The 19,584-nt window shown below is 39.1% G+C and overlaps 1 protein-coding gene across 4 annotated transcripts in view; it reads left to right on the top strand.

The window, feature by feature from the left end:
- TASP1 (taspase 1) overlaps positions 1 to 19,584 on the top strand; it is a 259,919-nt gene that overhangs the window by 157,699 nt on the left and 82,636 nt on the right. For all 4 annotated transcript variants that reach the window (XR_004032224.1, XM_003252048.2, XM_030821990.1 and 1 more), the window contains one exon: positions 8,075 to 8,185. Coding sequence is in view for 3 of the 4 variants with exons in the window: in XM_003252048.2 (XP_003252096.1) it covers positions 8,075 to 8,185 (111 nt within the window). In the remaining variant the exon portion in view is untranslated. The remainder of the gene's footprint in view (positions 1 to 8,074; positions 8,186 to 19,584) is intronic.

Genomic DNA, 19,584 nt, shown 5'->3' with positions numbered 1-19,584 from the left:
TTATCCCACTCAGTGGCCATGGATGGGCCTTGATGCTCATGCATGTCACCCCTCAGTCATGCTGCTGTGCCTCAGGCTTAGCTATGCAAGTGCAGGCATGGGAAGTTGGATTTAGTCAGATATGGCAGAGACATTCAACTTAATGCTCTCTGAAGATCCGTATATTCCCCTATATTTCACAGGCCCCTTGTAGTTGCCTAAGAACATGTTGCTCTTTCTGCCCAGAGACTGGAATGGTAATGATATTTGTCACTTTCAGGCTAAGGTGGTAAAACAGCCTTCTGGAACAGCAGGGTGGCCTCATTCTTGTGGAGGGGAGGTATGTGATTCAGGTAGTGCATTTACAGATGATGGAGTCTCCATCTGCCTAGGTTTGTTTCTTTCACCTAGGTTTGAGTGAGAGTGTGAAGCAGATCTTCAGGTGATCCAGGTATGACCTGTAACATTAGAGAGAATTATATTTTAAGTCACTGAGATTTGGGCGTTGTTTTTGCAGCCCGGTATAGCTATTCTGACTGTTACTCCAGGGTGGGCTTTTGCCAGACATGTTTGATGAAATGAGAGAAACAGGGAGGTTTTTGGGAGTAAGGGGATGGATGTAAGTTGATGAAGCATGGAATTTTAGTTAAGAATAGAGGTGAGGACCTGAGTGGGGTGAGGAATAGTTAAAAGGCAGCTGAATTAATGGATGGCAGTTTTTGGTGAGATGGAGGGAATGTTGGAGTTGGAGTGCCCAAGGGAGGGAGCTGGAAAGATAGGAGTGAGATGATTCCAGTTGATATGACTGAGGAGTTCACGTTACTGCTGAAGATGGGTGTGAGTTTATCAGGTAGTGCGGATAACTGGAGGAGAGGATATCAGAATACCAAAAGCCAAGATATTGGGAGAATCATCTAGATAAATATTAAATTCAGCAAGAATGACGACAAGGAGTAGTGTTGGGCAGAGTAAAAGTGAGCTGGGAGTTAAAATCTCTGAGAAATGAATTTGGCGTTACATGTCTGAAACAGTCTCTATTCACTCTCACTCTAGAATGGTAGTTTAACTGATTCCAGGTTGGCAGTGTTTTTTTCTGTTTGCTTGTTTTTTTGCCATAGCATCTTTAAGATGTTAGTCTTGTGGCTTCTTTTGTTGCTTGGAGATATTTAGTTATCAGTTTAATTTAAAAAGTTTTTGGATTTTTTTGTAGGTGAATTTTTCCCCTTTTCTTTTTGGTTAGTTTTTAATGTTTTCTTGTTGTCTTTGGTCCAGAGCTTCAAACTGATACAATTAAGGATGGATTTCTATTTTTATTCCTCTTTTTTGGAACTCTGTGTGGATCTTCAGTTTAATAACTTAAATTCTAGAAAATTCTTATTCCTTATACAAATATTAGTGCTTTCTTCTTTCTTTCCTGTCTTTCAGAATGCCTATTAATGCATTGGACGTTATCAATTTACACTTTGGGACTCTTAACTCCTCATTTTCTTTCTCTATCATTCTAGGCTCCGTTTCTTTTTCTTATTGTACTACAGTTTGCTCTATTTCAGGGATAGGCAAACAATGACCTGTGGGCCAAATCTGGTTCATGGCCTGTTTTTGTATAGCTCATAAGCTAAGAATAATTTTTTAGTTTTTAAGACTTGTTGCAAAAAAAATTAAGAAGATTTGATAGAAAGAAATTACATGTAGCATTCAAAACCTAAAATATTTACTATTTGGCCTTTTACAAATTTGTTTTCAACCACTGTCCAATTATTTTCACTTCTTGAAATAACTTTTTTGTTTTTTGCTGTTGCTCATTCTTCCTTTTGGTTGTGTGTATATGTGTGTTAAAGTTGGGGGTTGGAATTTTTTATTGGGAGTTCATCTTCATTGTGGGTTTTGAAAGTTTAGGGATACCCACAAGTAGAAGACATGTATTATCTTTGAGCATGGGACATGCTGAATTCTCAGCAACAGGAAACATACTGGGAAAGAGTGAGCTGGGGCTGGAGTAAGGGTTAAGATTAATGTGAGATGACCTGGCCATAGAGACTGGCACTCCTAGGGCCGTGGGAATGTCCAGGATTCCTGCTGAATCCAGAGTTTTTATATGAATCCTTTAGGTTGGTGTGTAGAATACATAATCAGGGCATTGACATCTGGACTGGCCAGAATGACAGTTAAGTGAATACTGAGTCATCAAGCAGGGGCCTGACACTTTTGGGGAGGTCTGACGATATGTAGTAGCACCCCTGCCAGCTGCTGTGTACTCTGGGCCTACCACAGAGTAGGGACTCAAAAACAGCCTGGCAAATGAATGAATGAGAAAAGAAATGAAGGTCAGGTCCATATTTTGAGGACTGGTAAGTACCAGGCAGGTATCTTCTGCCAGCCTTTGTCCTAGACTAACCAGACAGGAAGAATATGGAGAGATACCTCTAATAGTTGTTTTGTAGATCCTTTGGGATTTTCTACATAGAAAATCATATCATCTGTGAATAGAGGCAGTTTTACTTCTTCCTTTCTGTTCCTTATGCCTTTTTTCCCCTTGCCTTATTACAATGGCTGTAATCTCCAGTACATTGTTGAAGAGAAGTGATGAAAGCAGACATCATTGCCCTGTTTCTGATCCTAGGGAGAAACAATTCAGCGTTTCATCATTAAGTATGATGCAACTGTAGGTCTTTTTGCAGATGTTTTTTAATTCTGGAAATTGATAACTGAATTTAGAGGCCTAAGCAGATTCAAGTATAGTTTTTTTTTTTTTTTGGGCAGTGGACAAGACTAGGTATGATTTTGTCAAGAGATACATACTGTCTGGTATCTTTCTGTGGTATTAGCAGCCACTGATGATTGCCTCTATCAGTTATTACATTGTGGGTTACAAATGGTTATATTCCAATTCTATTAATTTCTTTTTCATTTATTATCTAGGATACTTCTATAGAGAAAATATTCCTTCATAAATTGGTTACACTGGTATATAGTTCCTATTGGAAGGACAGAAACATGCTTGCTTGTTTTATCAGTTTTCAGAATAGTGAGTTGGTTTCATAGCATCCTCCAAAGATGATCAGTGCTTTTAAAAACATAAGTTATGAATTTATTATGTGTTTTAATCCATTCATTTGTCATACTTATTGATGCTAAAATTTTTCTTTTTTTAGAACTTGGTATTTTTTGCTTCTAGGCATCTTGTCAGGTCTTTTATAATCCATGTTTTTTTTTATTAATTTTTTTTGCACACAAAAACAATAAACATTTTCTAAAAATACATACAAACAAAAAGATGCGTATCAAACATATTAGGAAGGTTGCACATGGGAAGTCGGGGAATAGAAATGGGGGGTGGGAATTAAAATAAATGAGAGAGGGACTTTATATGGATCAGTGATAATAACTCAATCCTCTATTTGACAAAGAAGAAGGAGAAGGAAGAGGAAGAAAAAGAAAGTGGGATAAAGGATCAGAAAGGGAGGAAAATAGAAAAAATTAGAATATGACTCCAGGGTAGACCTGTTTTGTTGTCACTGAGTTGGTTGGTTGGTTTGTCTGTTGTATTTTTCATATGTTTCGCCATGTTGGCCAGACTGGTCTCGAACTCCTAGCCTGAAGTGATCAACCCGCCTCGGCCCCCCAGAGTGCCGGGACCACAGGCGTGAGCCTCCACATTGCTTCTGGCCTCCGTGGTAGACCTCCCAGACGGGGTGGTCGGGCAGAGGCGCTCCCCACATCCCAGACGGGGCGGTCGGGCAGAGGCGCTCCCCACATCCCAGACGGGGCGGTCGGGCAGAGGCGCTCCCCACATCCCAGACGGGGCGGTCGGGCAGAGGCGCTCCCCATCCAGGGGGGCCGGCCCCCACATCCCAGACGGGGTGGCCGGGCACAGGCGCTCCTCACTTCCCAGACGGGGCGGTCAGGCAGAGACGCTCCTCACTTCTTCCCAGATGGGGCGGCCGGCCAGAGGTGCTCCTCACTTCTTCCCAGAGGGCGGCCGAGGTGCTCCTCACTTCTTCCCAGACGGGGCGGCTGGGCAGAGGCGCTCCTCACTTCCCAGACGGGGTGACCGGGTAGACGCGTTGCTCATTTCTTCCGGGGGGGGGGGGTCCCAGACGGGGTGACCGGGTAGACGCGTTGCTCATTTCTTCCCAGACGGGGCGGCTGGGCAGAGACGCTCCTCACTTCTTCCCAGACGGGGCGGCGGGGCAGAGGCGCTCCTAACTTCTTCCCAGATGGGGCGGCCGGGCAGAGGCACTCCTCACTTCCCAGACGATGGGTGGCCGGGCAGAGGCGCTCCTCACTTCCCAGACGATGGGCGGCCGGGCAGAGGCGCTCCTCACTTCCCAGACGATGGGCGGCCGGGCAGAGGCGCTCCTCACTTCCCAGACGATGGTGGCCGGGCAGAGGCGCTCCTCACTTCTTCCCGGACGGGCGGCCCGGCAGAGGCGCTCCTCACTTCTTCCCAGACGGGGCGGCCAGGCAGAGGCGCTCCTCACTTCCCAGATGATGGGTGGCCGGGCAGAGGCGCTCCTCACTTCCCAGACGATGGGTGGCCTGGCAGAGGTGCTCCTCACCTCCCAGATGATGGGTGGCCGGGCAGAGGCGCTCCTCACTTCCCAGATGGGGAGGCCGGGCAGAGGGGCGGCCGAGCAGGGACGCTCCCCACCTCCCAGACGGGGCGGTGGCCGGGCAGGGGCTGCAATCCCAGCACCCTGGTAGGCCAAGGCAGGCGGCTGGGAGGCGGAGGCTGCCGCGAGCCAAGACCACGCCACCACACTCCAGCCCGGGCAACACCGAGCACCGAGTGAGCAAGACTCCGTCTGCAGTCCCAGCACCTCGGGAGGCCGAGGCGGGCAGAGCACTCGGCGTCAGGAGCTGGAGACCAGCGTGGCCAACATGGCGAAACCGCGCCTGCAGCCAAAGGAGAAAAAGCAGGCAGCGGTGGTGGCGCGCGCCGGCAGTCCCAGGCAGTCCGCGGTGCGGGGCAGCAGCGAGCCGAGTAGATTGCAGCCGGGGCCACAGAGGGAAAAGAAGGAACGAACGAACGAAAGAGAGAGAGAAAGAGAGAAAGAAAGAAAGAGAGAAAGAAAGGAAAGAAAGAGAGAGAGAAAGAAAGAAAGAAAAAGAAAAAGAAGGAAGGAAGGAAGAAAAGGCCATGTTTTCTGTTAAGATTTGAGAACATACACATACTCTTACTTGGAAAAGTAAGGACAAAAAGAGGGTATAGTGAAAGTCTTATTTCTAATATTGGTGAATAAAGAGTGGAACTGTTTGCCTTTGAATCACACTTCAGCTCTATGGCAGCATATTCTAAGAAACCTTGGAATTTTATAGGTAAAAGCACAGAAGTCAAACTTTCTTTGATTGGAACCTACAGGAAAATAAGCTTTGGTTTCATGGCTCTTTGTTAAAGATGATCAATGTCAGAGAATATAAGTCATAATTTTAAAAGTTTCTTGGTAAGAAGATCAATCATTGGAAAGCTCTGTATGTATATTCCTGTATAACAACAGAGCAAAGTCTTTCTGACATACATTGTGTATTTTTGATGTAATGTTAACTTCATGTGGTTTAGCTTTTTGACTTCAGGCATATGTATATAACCTTCTGAACGTTCATTTAGTTTATAATATGCCAATATCCTAGCAGTTATTATTGTCCTAAAGTGTAACATTTCACTGTTCAACATCAAGTATGTGCACAAAGGGAATTGAACTTTATGGCGTTTCATGAGCTAAGCACAATGGTTGTGCATAGTAAGTGCCCAACGTGGTTTCTTTATGTTAGCTTTATTGTCATCTTTTTCCCGATTATAAAAACAATATTGCAAAAATTTACTGAATAGGGAATGCCACAAAGTTACATATTGAATTATGTATCTAGATCTTCCTTGAAGTGTAGGTATTCATTCACAAAGAGATATTTAGATCCGGAAGGATGTTTGCATTTACACTTTACCAAAAATACAGGGAAGCCATTTCTGGCAAATACCTGGCAGTTTCTAAAAAAAATGCATACTTTTTTTTCTCTTTTAGAAGGCCTTTATTTTTTTACTGAATAGGTGAACAACTACTCCAGAATTTCCATTCTTCTATTGATTCTTTTTCTTTCCTCTCATTTTCCAGTCTTGTTGAATAATTTTCTTAAAACATCCACTTCCAATGTAATCTTATTTCTAATTGACTATTTATAATAGGACATATTTCTAGTTTACTATGACTAATGTAATAGTCAAAGGCAGTGTTTTACCTATTCAGCACATTTGTTTCTGGTTGAAGAGGGCATTTTTTTCCTTGAAGGTCCTAATGGCTCCTGTTCTTTTATTTTATTATTTTATTATTTTTAATTATGCTTTAAGTTTTGGGGTACATGTGCAGAACGTGCAGTTTTGTTACATAGGTATACATGTGCCATGGTGGTTTGCTCCACCCATCAACCTGTCACCTACATTAGGTATTTCTCCTAATGCTATCCCTCCCTTTGCCCCCCACCTCCTGACTGGCCCTGGTGTGTGATGTTCCCCTCCCTGTGTCCATGTGTTCTCATTGTTCAACTCCCACTTATGAGTGAGAACATGCAGTGCTTAGTTTTCTGTTCCTGTGTTAGTTTGCTGAGAATGATGGTTTCCAGCTTCATCCACGTCCCTGCAAAGGACATGAACTCATCCTTTTTTATGGCTGCATAGTATTCCATGGTGTATATGTGCCACATTTTCTTTTTTTTTGAGAAATCTTGTTCTTGTCCCCCAGGCTTGAGTGCAATGGCTCCATCTCGGCTCACTGCAAACTCCACCTACCAGGTTCAAATGATTCTCTTGCCTCTCCCTCCCAAGTAGCTGAGATGAAGGTGCCTGCCACTACGCCTGGCTAATTTTTGTATTTTTTAGTAGGGATGGGGTTTCACCATGTTGGCCAGGCTGGTCTCAAACTCCTGACCTCAGGTGGATCCACCCACCTCGGCCTCCCAAAGTGTTGGGATTACAGACGTGAGCCACTGTGCCCGGCCTATGTGCCACATTTTCTTTATCCAGTCTGTCATTGATGGACATTTGGGTTGGTTCCAAGTCTTTGCTATTGTGAAGAGTGCTGCAATAAACATACGGGTGCATGTGTCTTTATAGTAGCATGATTTATAATCCGTGGAATATATACCTAGTAATGGGATTGCTGGGTCAAGGATCAGTTCTAGATCCTTGAGGAATCACCAGACTGTCTTCCATAATGGTTGAACTAATTTCCACTCCCACCAACAGTGTACAAGTGTTCCTATTTCTCCACATCCTCTCCAGCATCTGTTGTTTCCTGACTTTTTAATGATCGCATTTCTAACTGGTGTGAGATAGTATCTCATTGTGGTTTTGATTTGCATTTCTCTGATGACCAGTGATGGTAAGCATTTTTTCATGTTTGTTGGCTGTATAAATGTCTTCTTTTGAGAAGTGTCCTTGCATATCCTTTGCCCGCTTTTTGATGGGGTTGTTTTTTTCTTGTAAATTTGTTTGAGTTCATTGTAGATTCTGGATATTAGCCCTTTGTCAGATGAGTAGGTTGCAAAGATTTTCTCCCATTCTGTAGGTTGCCTGTTCACTCTGATGGTAGTTTCTTTTGCTGTGCAGAAGCTCTTTAGTTTAATTAGATCCCATTTGTCAATTTTGGCTTCTGTTGCCATTGCTTTTGGTGTTTTAGACATGAAGTCTTTGCCCATGCCTGTGTCCTGAAAAATTCACACTTTTATGAACTGATAGTATTTGTGGCAATGAGTGTATATTGAAAAGTGCCAATGTGGTTTAACAATTACACATAATATTTTTTAGGGGGATTTTTTTTGTTAGTGCCTAACACCAGTCAACACATAATAGTTAAACAGAGAACTATGTATCATATTAATTGGTATTGGTTTGCTTTTGATTGATAAACTTTGTGTTTAGTTTCTGCTGAATCTCTTTACTAAAATTACCAGATTGCTCATGGAAGTCATTTCATCCCTCACTGAATTATTTTCCCAGCTAACTACTCTCTTAAATGATGCATAAGGGTGTTCTAATGCTGTTGAAATAAGCAGGGTGTTCAGTGCTGCTTTTCCTCAACTGTTGGTTTGTTTGGATTTCTAGGATGTGGAGAGCATCTTGTGCGCACTATACTGGCTAGAGAATGTTCACATGCTTTACAAGCTGAAGATGCTCACCAAGCCCTGTTGGAGACTATGCAAAACAAGTTTATCAGTAAGTATAACTTTAAGAAGATTACATCTTCTAAATACAGATTATTTCACTGCTATAAGCACTATGAGTCAGGCACTCCATTTGTATTTCTAGAGCTACCTCTAGGGTCTAGCAGAGGGAAAGACCCACAGTTAATACTGATTGTGAAAAGAAATTCCACCACAGTAGATAGTACCACATGAAATTTTCCATATAACTAAGCTAATCCCCAAGCTGTAAGACACTGACAAGGCTCTCATATAGTAGAATGAATACATAACCATATGTTAATATGTTAATAAGAATTGACCAGTGGCAAAATGTGAGCTGAGAGATGAGTCATGAATAGGCATTTAAGGTCTCTCTCTAGTGATTTTTCAGAAAAATGTTGATTATATTCATGTACTATTTCCTCAAATGTATTAGAATCAGACTTAGGTTTTATTGTTATTTTGTTTTAACAATTACTGTTGTTGAATGCTGTTTTAAAAGAAAACCAAATTCATCGGCTTAATAGCATATGTGATTTACATAATTGTTATGAGTTATTAGATGCATTCTCAGAATGTTAATGAGAAGGAATAGTAAGAGTAGAAAATTAGATGTTCATCAAAAGTTCACTACGTAGACAGATCTCTATAACTAAAACTATAAAACACTGATGAAACGAAATTGAAGAGGACACCAAAAAATGGAAAAATACTTCATGTTTATGGATTGGAAGAATCAATATTGTTAAAATGTCCATACTACCCAAAGCAGTCTAAAGATTCAATGCAATCCCTATCAAAATACAAATGACATTCTTCTGAAATAGAAAAAACAACCCTAAAATTTATGTGGACTCGCAGAAGATCTGGAATAGCCAAAGCTATCCTAAGCAAAAAGAACAAAAATGGAGGAATCACATTATATAACTTCAGATTATATTATAGTAACCAAAATGGCATGGGACTGGCATAAAAACAGTCACATAGACCAGTGGAACAGAGTATAGAACCCAGAAACAAATCCACACACCTACAATGAACTCATGTTCCACAAAGTTGTCAAGAACATACACTCTGGAAACCTCTCTTCAACAAATGGTGCTGGGAAAACTGGATATCTGTATGCATAAGAATGAAACTAAACTCCTGTCTCTCACCATATACAAAAATCAAATCAAAACGGACTAAAGACTTAAATCTAAGACCCCAATCTATGAAACTACTACAAGAAAACATTGGGGAAAATCTCTAGGACATTGGTCTGGGCAAAATTTCTTGACTAATACCCTGCAAGCGCAGGCAACCAAAGCAAAAATGGACAGAAGAGATTATATCAAGTTAAAAAGCTTCTCCATAGCAAAGGAAACAACAAAGTGAAGAGACAACCCGAAGAATGGGAGAAGATATTTGCAAACTATCCATCTGACAAGGGATTAATAACCAGAATATATAAGGAGCCCAAACAACCCTACAGGAAAAAAATCTAATAATCTGATCAAAAAATGGGCAAAAGATTTGAATAGACATTTCTCAAATGAAGACATAAAAATTGCAAACAGGCATATGAAAAAGTGCTCAACATTATTGCTCATCAGAGAAATGCAAATCAAAACTACAATGAGATGTTAATTGCAAACAGGCATATGAAAAAGTGCTCAAATTATTGCTCATCAGAGAAATGCAAATCAAAATTACAATGAGATGTTATCTCACCCCAGTTAAAATGCCTTATATCCAAAAGACAGGCAATAACAAACTCTGGTGAAGATGCAGAGAAAAGAGAATGCTGGAACACTGTTGGTGGGAATGTAAATTAGTACAACCACTATGGAGAACAGTTTGGAGGTTCCTCAAAAAACTAAAAATAGAGCCACCACGTGATCCAGCAATCCCACTGCTATATATATCCCCCAAAGAAGGGAAGCAGTATATTGAAGAGATATTTGCACTCCCATGTTTGTTGCAGCAGCGTTCACAATAGCCAAGATTTGGAAGCAACCTAAGTGTCCAGCAGATGAAGGAATAAAGAAAATGCGGCACATACACACAGTGGAGTACTATGCAGACATAAAAAAGAATGAGATCTTGTCATTTGCAACAACGTGGATGGAACTGAGGGAGATCATTATGTTAAGTGAAATAAGCCAGGCACAGAAAGACAAACATGTTCTCACTTATTTGTAGGATCTAAAAATCAAAACAATTGAACTCATGGAAGGTAGTGGAGGACTTGGCGGGAGGTGGGGATGCCTAACAGGTAAAAAAAATAACAAGAAAGAATGAATAAGACCTACTATTTGATGGCACAGCAAGGTGACCATAGCCAATAATAATTTAATTATACATTTTAAAATAACTAAAAGAGTGTAATTGGATCATCTGAAACACAAAGGACAAATGCTTGAGGGGATGGATACCCTATAGTTGATGGTGTGATTATTTCACATTGCATTCCTGTATCAAAACATTTCATGTACCTCATAAATATATATACCTACTATGTACCCACAAAAATTAAAAATTAAAAAAGACATTCACTTTCTAGAAACTCTGTGATGGATGTGTAATTATGGCACATGGTAACTTTATGGTTGTTGAGAATGATCCCAAGTACTTTACTGAGTCTAAAACTACAGATTAGCTAGTTCTACTTCCCTTTGTTTGGGTTTATGCTAAGGAGTTCCTGAACTCTGCTCTTTTCTGTTGCTTTGTATAACTCTATAAAACTGTTCACGGAGTTGACCTGCAGTATTTCATCTTGCCACTGGGATCCATTACCTAATACATATTGAGCCCCATCTTAGAAATTCCAAACTTGTGGAAAGGAGCAAGAAATGTCTGAGCTCACCTAATTGACCCTGTTCCTTTAATAGCTGAAACTTAGTTTGCAAGAGTTCAGTGACTTTCCAAAGTCATCTTGTTAGCCAGTGGGTGTTTGTTGTGCAAGAAAACACTGCCTTTTATTTAAAAAATAAAAAATGTAAAGTGGTATGAAATACAGAAGAACAATGTTCTGGGAGTCAAGACAGTTGTTTCCACTCTCAACTTTGTGTCCATCTCATTGGTTAAACAAGCTGCTTCAGCAGTTTTATTAAGAATAAAAGCAAAAATGTTAGATAAGAGGCAGTTTCTAAATGCTTTTGCCATGCTAAGCTCTATGTCGTATCTTCTGGATTCAGCATATAAATGTGAAATTCTTTTCAGACAGATAATTTGGAAATGGGATTGAAAAAGGAAAATTTTCAGGAACTACTTAGGAAGCACAGATAATATTTACAAGGTAAATGGAAGGAAAGAAATTGAATTTACCAGAGGACTAGACTAGAAGCAAGGAGGTTGAGTTTTTTTCTCTTTTAACACACTGGTGGTGTAATTAGTTGTCTGTTTTAGGACAAATCTCTTTATTCTTAATTTCCTCATATGTAAAAGGAGCGGGCAAATACGGATGGTTCCTAAAATTCCTTCCAGCTCCAAAATTGTATTTCATCCTTAGTTTAGTTCACAAGCCGAACTAAACTACTTACATGAAGAATAGTTGTAGGCTGAGTGCCGTGGCCTATAATCCTAGCACTTTGGGAGGCTGAGGCAGGTGGATCACGTGAGGTCAAGGAGTTTGAGATCAGCCTGGCCAACATGGTGAAACCTTGTCTCTACTAAAAATACAAATATTAGCTGGGCATGGTGGCCAGCGCCTGTAATCCCAGCTACTTGGGAGGCTAAGGCAGGAGAATCTCTTGAACTTGGGAAGCTGAGGCAGGAGAATCGCTTGAACCTGAGAGGCGGAGATTGCAGTGAGCCAATATTGTGCCACTGCACTCTAGCCTGGGCAACAGAGCAAAAACTCTGTCTCAAAAAAAAAAAAGTTGTAAATCAAATTAGCCATTAAATGAAATTATAAATTAAAACTATTAATGGTGTATCTCAAGTTTCTATTTGAAATGATTCGGTTGAAATCCTTTCAGCCAATGATGGAGGTAAGCTAGCAACCACTTTCTTGGTTTTGTGGAAACCATAATATTCTTCCCTTTTTGCTTCCTTTTTTTTTTTTTTTTTAAGATTTGTATAAATAATATATCTAGCGATTCTCATTACAATGCATATATAGAAAAATTGTATATGATAATTAAGTTCAATAACCCCTTTTCATTCATTCTGAGTCTCATTTCTCCTGCCAGAAAGAACCACTGCTAACAGATTGGTATGTATATTTATGGCTTTCCCTCACTCCTTTCCTGCCATCCTCCCTTTTCTTTCTTTCTTCCATCATTTTAAACAATTATATAGAAGAGATTTTTAATGTATTGTTTTGCAATATGCTTTCCACTTAACATAGCTTAATGCTCTTAATATATCAGTATATATAGTTTTATAGCCAAATATTTCATGGTTCCGTAATTTATTCATTCCTCTACTGAAAGAGATTTGTCTGTAATTTTTGTCTATATCATTTTACTGCATATAAATGCTGACTTCTCTATATTCTTTTAACTAAACATTTTATATGATTTCATTTCCTCTCTCTTTTTTAGCATATCAGTTATTTTTTTTTAGTGGTTGCTCCAGAGTTTGGAATATACATTTACAATTAACCTAAGTTCACTTTTTTGTGGTAAAAATTTAAGGGGTTCAAGTGCAGTTTTGGTACATGGATGTATTGTGTAGTGGTGAAGTCTGGGCTTTCAGTGTAACCATCACCTGAATAATGTACATTGTACCCATTATGTAATTTCTCATCCCTCATTCCCTGACTCTCCCACCCTTTTGAGTCTCCATTGTCTACTATTGTAGACTCTAAGTCCATGTGTACACATTATTTAGCTCCCATCTATAAGTGAGAATATTTGGTATTTGACTTCCTGTTTGTGAGTTATTTCAGTTAAGATAATGGCCTGCAGCTCCATCCATGTTGCTTCAGAAGACATGATTTCATTCTTTTTTTGTGGCTGAATAGTACTTGTGTGTGTGTGTGTGTGTGTATCATATTTTCTTTAGTCATCTGTTGATGGACACTTCAGTTGATTCCATATCTTTGCTATTGTGAATAGCGCTGTGGTAAACATATGAGTACAGTTTTTTGTATAATGATTTTCCTTGAGTGGACACCTATTAGGTTGGTGCAAAAATAATTGCGGTTCCAGACTCTGAATTTTAAATCATTATAACTAGGCTCAACCATTATTACTTATGGGTCTAATAATTTGTCTTTATGTATTTTTTCTAAAGTAGCCAGTAACTTACTAAAATAAAGATTTTTTTCTCTTACTGCAATTTGAAACAAACTCCGCCACCATCTTAAATGTAGGGTTTGTTAAAATCTATTTTTGATAAACAAGACTTTAATGTGATAGACCGAATGGAGGAAAATTGAAAGGCATTTCAGAGATTGAAATGTTTTTGTTTCCACTTGCATTACCTTATGCCAAGATCAGGGCTTTGGTTTGACTTAATATTGGAAGCATAAAAGAGAATAACCAGTCTGCACATTTCTTTAAAAACCACTGTTCATGTAACATACAAAACTCATAAAAATGGGTACTGTAAAAACAGTGCCTTAATAATACTTCATGCTAACCAGCCGATTATAGACTGAATGCTTAGTTAAGTGGGGGAAGAAATAAGTAGTTTCCTTTTTAGTTGTTCTTTCTAAAAGATTACACACATATACACATATACAACCTCTTTCAATGATTCAGATGTGACTTTTCCTCTTCATGGTTATTTTTAAACCAACTTGGTTTTGTGAATTATTCTTTTTGATGCAAACCTTGGCTGCATGTGTGGTATGTGAACTATGGGGCAGCATTATAGATTCCTGCTCAGTACTTAATGACTAATAATATCACAGTACATTTTTTTTTAGCTGGTTTCTGTTTATTACTAAATATAATGATTGATAAAATGTTATCTGTGAAAATAACTTCTTTTTTTTTTCTTTGAATTTCTGAACTAAGCTACTAGTCTTATAAACCTACAGTCTTTGTGACTATTGTTGGAAAATTCCACGTGGAATATAGTATTACGATTTTAAAAAGTGATTTTTGCTCTATATTTTACTTCATTCTTTTGGGGAGATGTTCTTACACTGTCATTGACATTAGAGGTTCACTGTCAATTGTAGAGTGCTGTCGACAATTGAGATGGAGTCCCCTCTTATGCTTTTCTGCCAAATAGAGAAGTTATATTCAATTCATATTTTCTTTTATGTGAACATTAGCTCTCATAGGAAGAACAAAAGTACACTGTAATTACACATTTAGCCTCTGAGGTCATCATTTCATGAATTTCTTAATAATTTAGAATATTTAAAAAATATAATGTTCTCTTTTCCAGGGCATTGTGTTTTTATAAGACTTTGCCTCATATTTGATAAGCATATATCTCTTTTTCAAACACTAAAATCTTTTTTCTTTGTAGCTATCTGGAGCTTGAGGGACTCCTAAGAAAATATATTCTTTTTTGTCTATTAGAAAAATCAAAGATGTTTCTCCTTCACTTTTATAAATGCTGTGATATTTAGCTGGTTATACTCACATGTTCAAACTGCAAAATAAGGAAAATATAAATTAAGCATCCCTCTTTGGGCATTATTTGCCACTAATTCTTGGGCTCTAGGCTTTATATTTTCAGAATTTTATTTATCTTTTTATTTAACAATTATTCATTGACAGCTATGCATGTACAAGATACTTTGCTGGTTGCTATGAGAGATTCACAGATAAATAAAACAGCCTTGCTATCAAAAAAACTTGCATTCCAGGGGAAGAGAAAAAAACAAATGCACAGTAAATAAAATATAAGGTGAATAAACACTGTACTAAAGTTTGGGAAATATAGGAACTTGCATTCTGGGCAATTTTGTGAAATGGAGATCCTGGAATCTTCTGACTACAAATAATCTAAAAATGCTAGACAAAATATTAAAAAAGGCAAAAATCACACTTTCAAATGAATGGATGAAAATTTTTGTGTAAGGTAGTCCTAGATGTATGAAACTCCCAGGAGTTTGGGAGAAATGAGTGAAGATCCTTTCTGAAGGAATACACTGTCAGCTCAGATCTCAAAGAAATCTCATATATGAATCCAAAATAGAAGGATAAAATAAAGTAAAACACGTAAAAGAGAGTTACCATGAGAGACAGCATGTAGGTCAACAGAAACTTTAACCAGACTACCAAAGACTTTATTTATTTGTTTGTTTGTTTATTTATTTATTTGAGACGGAGTTTCACTCTTGTTGCCCAGGCTGGAGTACAGTGGCGTGATCTCAGCACACTGCAGTCTCCGCCTCCCGGGTTCAAGTGATTCTCCTCCCTCAGCCTCCCAAGTAGCTGGGATTACAAGTGTCCGCCACCATGCCCAGCTAATTTTTTGTATTTTTAGTAGAGACGGGGTTTCACTGTGTTAGTCAAGATGGTTTTTTTTGTTTTGTTTTGTTTTTTTGAGACGAAGTCTTGCTCTGTCACCCAGGCTGGAGTGCAATGGCATGATCTCGGCACACTGCAATCTCCGCCTCCAGGGTTCAAGTGATTCTCCTGCCTCAGCCTCCCAAGTAGCTGGGTTTACAAGCGTCCGCCACCATGCCCAGCTAATTTTTTATATTTTTGGTAGAGATGGGGTTTCACCATGTTGGCCAGGCTGGTTTCAAACTCCTGACCTCAGGTGATCCCCCCAACCTCGGCCTCCCAAAGTGCTGGGATTACAGGCATGAGCCACCATGCCCAGACTACCAAAGACTTTAGATATTAGAATTACTAGATAGAAAATATGAAATAAGTGTGTTTTAAATATTGATGTTTTTAAATAGGGACAATCATTTTGGAAAAATATTCATTCATTTCAATTATCATGAAAAGTGGAACATGTGCCTGCCCACAACCCAGAAACTCTGGTCCTGTATTTCTATATATGTACCAGATGACATGCACAAGAATGTCTATAGCACTTATTTTAAATGATGGAAAGAACTGTAATGTCCACCAACAGAATACCATATGGCAGTAAAAACGGATGCCTTACAACTGTACCCATCAGCATGAATGAACCTTAAATCATGATACTTAAGTTAGAAAATGTAGTTTGCAAAGGAATGCAGTCAGTATGCCACCATTAAGATATCTTAGCAAAATCAAACATTAATTATACATACCTATATATTAAAACTATAAAGGAGAGAAAGAAGTTATTAAGAAGTAATTTAGGGTAGTAGTTTTCTCTGGAAGGGGGGATTTGGGAAGTCTCAACAATGTTGTTAGGGTTTACTTTTCCAAGTTGTTTAGTGGATTAATAGATGTTTGTTCTATTTATGTGTTTGACAAATTATGTGTTACATATATTCTTTTTCAAACAAATCAAGAAAAAAATAATCCTATCAAAAAGTAGACCAAGAACATGAATAGACATTTCTCCAAAGAAGATATACTGCCAACAAATATGAAAAAAATGCTCAATAACACTAATCATTAGGGAAATGCAAATTAAAACCACAATGAGATACCACCTTATGCCTGCAAGAATGACCATAATTTAAAAGTCAAAAAACAATACATGTTGGCATGGATGTAATGTAAAGAGAACACTTTTACACTGCTGGTGGAAATGTAAATTTGTGCAGTCATTATGGAAAACAGCGTGAAGATTCCTTAAAGATCTAAAAATAGATCTACCATTTGATCCAGCAGTCCCACTACTGAGTAGCTACCCAAAGGAAAAGAAGTCATTATAAGAAAAAGACACATGCACATACAAGTTTATAGGAGCACAATTTATAATTGCAAACATATGGAACCAACCTTAGTACCCACTGACTAATGAGTGGATAAAGAAAATATAGTATATACACACCGTGGAGTACCACTTAACCATAAAAAAGAATGAAATAATGTCTTTTACAGAAACTTGGATGGGGCTGGAGGCCATTATTCTAAGTGAAGTCACTCAAGAATAGAAAACCAAATATCGTATGTTCTCACTTATAAGTGGGAGTTAAGCTGTGAGGAGACAAAGGCATAAGAGTGATATAATGGACTTTGAGGACTCATAGGAGAAGGTTGGGAGGGGAGTGAGAGATAAAAGACTACATATTGGGCACAGTATATACCGCTTAGGTGACAGGTTTACTAAAATATCAGAAATAACCACTTAAAGAATGTATTCATGTAACTCAAAACCATTGAAACCCAAAACCATTCCAAACCCCCAAACTATTGAAATAAAAATATCAAAACCTTAACAGTTGAACTCCTTTTTCATTTTTATTTCTTTTCAAGACTGGGTCTCCCTCTGTCATGCAGGCTGGAGTGCAGTAGCAAGATCATAGCTCCCTGTAACTTACAACCCCCCTGGGCTCTAGCCGTCCTTGCGCCTTAGCCTCCTAAGTAGCTAGGACTACAGGCACTTACCACCACATCCAGCTGAATTTTTAATTTTTCTGTGGAGACAGGGTCTCACTATGTTGCTCAGGCTGATCTTGAACTCCTGGGCTCCAGTAATCCTCCTGCTTTTACCTCCCAAAGTGCTGGGATTACAGTCGTGAGCCACCACGCCTGGCCCATAGTTAAACTCTTAATGTGGTGAAGTAGGAAAGGGCTGAAGAGTTCAAAAGAAGCAGAGGAAGGTGTCATATCTGGTAGATTAAGGAAAGAGTCATGAATGAAGTGTCTTCAGGAGGGAAAATCTTGGGGTTTGTTGTATGATCAGCAAGTTGTCTAATTTAACAGGTAGACAGAATATAGTCAAGAGAATGGTATAATTACAAGTGGAAAAACAAACAAGCAAGCAATTGTTCTTAATATAGTGGACAGCCACATAAGGCTTTTGGCAATAGAGTTTTTTTAAGATATATTATTATTATTATTATTTATAATACTTTAAGTTCTAGGGTACATGTGCACAATGTGCAGGTTTGTTAAATATGTATACATGTGCCATGTTGGTGTGCTGCACCCATTAACTCATCATTTACATGAGGTGATTCTCCTAATGCTATCCCTCCCCAATCCCCCCACCCCACTACAGGCCCCGGTGTGTGATGTTCCACAATGGTTGAACTAATTTACACTCCCACCAACAGTGTAAAAGCGTTCCTATTTCTCCACATCCTCTCCAACAACTGTTGTTTCCTGACTTTTTAATGATTGCCATTCTAACTGGTGTGAGATGGCATCTCATTGTGGTTTTGATTTGTATTTATCTGATGAGCAGTGATGATGAGCATTTTTTCATGTGTCTGTTGGCTGCATAAGTATCTTCTTTTGAAAAGTGTCTGTTCATATTCTTTGCCCACTTTTTGATGGGGTTGTTTGATTTTTTCTTGTAAATTTGTTTCTAAGTTCCTTGTAGATTCTGGATATTAGCCCTTTGTCAGATATTAGCATTGTCAGATGATGGGTAGATTGCAAAAATTTTCTCCCATTCTGTAGGTTGCCTGTTCACTCTGATGATAGTTTCTTTTGCTGTGCAGAAGCTCTTTAGTTTAATTAGATCCCATTTGTCAATTTTGGCTTTTGTTGTGATTGCTTTTGGTGTTTTAATCATGAAGTCTTTGCCCACGCCTATGTCCTGAATGGTATTGCCTAGGTTTTCTTCTAGGGTTTTTATGGTTTTAGGTCTAACATTTAAGTCTTTAATCCATCTCGAATTAATTTTTGTATAAGGTATAAAGAGGGGATCCAGTTTCAGCTTTCTACATAAGGCTAGCCAGTTTTCCCAGCACCATTTATTAAATAGAGAATCCTTTCCCCATTTCTTGTTTTTGTCAGGTTTGTCAAAGATGAGATGGTTGTAGATGCGTGGTGTTACTTCTGAGTCCCCTGTTCTGTTCCATTGGTCGGTATATCTGTTTTGGCACCAGTACCATGCTGTTTTGGTTACTGTAGTATAGTTTGAAGTCAGGTAGTGTGATGCCTACAGTTTTGTTCTTTTTGCTTAGGATTGTCTTGGCAACGCAGGCTCTTTTTTGGTTCCATATGAACTTTAAAGTAGTTTTTTCCAAATCTGTGAAGAAAGTCATTGGTAGCTTGATGGGGATGGCATCTGTCATGGCTTCCTTTGGCTAGGAAAGGGAAATCCTCTGGCCCCTTGTGCTTCCTGGGTGAGGCGATGCCCCACCCTGCTTTGGCTCTCCCTCTGTGGTCTGCATCCATTTTCTGAGTAGTCCCAATGAGATGAACCAGATTCCTCAGTTGGAAATGCAGAAATCACCCATCTTTGCATCCATCACGCTGGGAGCTGCAGACCAGAGCTGTTCCTGTTCGGCCATCTTGGAATGGACCTATACTCAGCAATAGAGTTTTATTCTAAGATGTGGGATGGATTGTGGAGGAAGGAGACCTTGGAGATGAGGTACTAATTTGTAGGCAGTGGCAATTAGAGAAACAGAACTAGATTGGACAGAAAGGAGGGTCATGTACTAAAGACTCTCAAAGAGAATCT

Source organism: Nomascus leucogenys, chromosome 11 (genome assembly GCF_006542625.1).
Source record: "Nomascus leucogenys isolate Asia chromosome 11, Asia_NLE_v1, whole genome shotgun sequence".
Lineage (NCBI taxonomy): Eukaryota > Metazoa > Chordata > Mammalia > Primates > Hylobatidae > Nomascus > Nomascus leucogenys.
The sequence above is the reverse complement of the archived record's forward strand: the minus strand, read 5'-3'. Positions and strand labels throughout refer to the sequence as shown.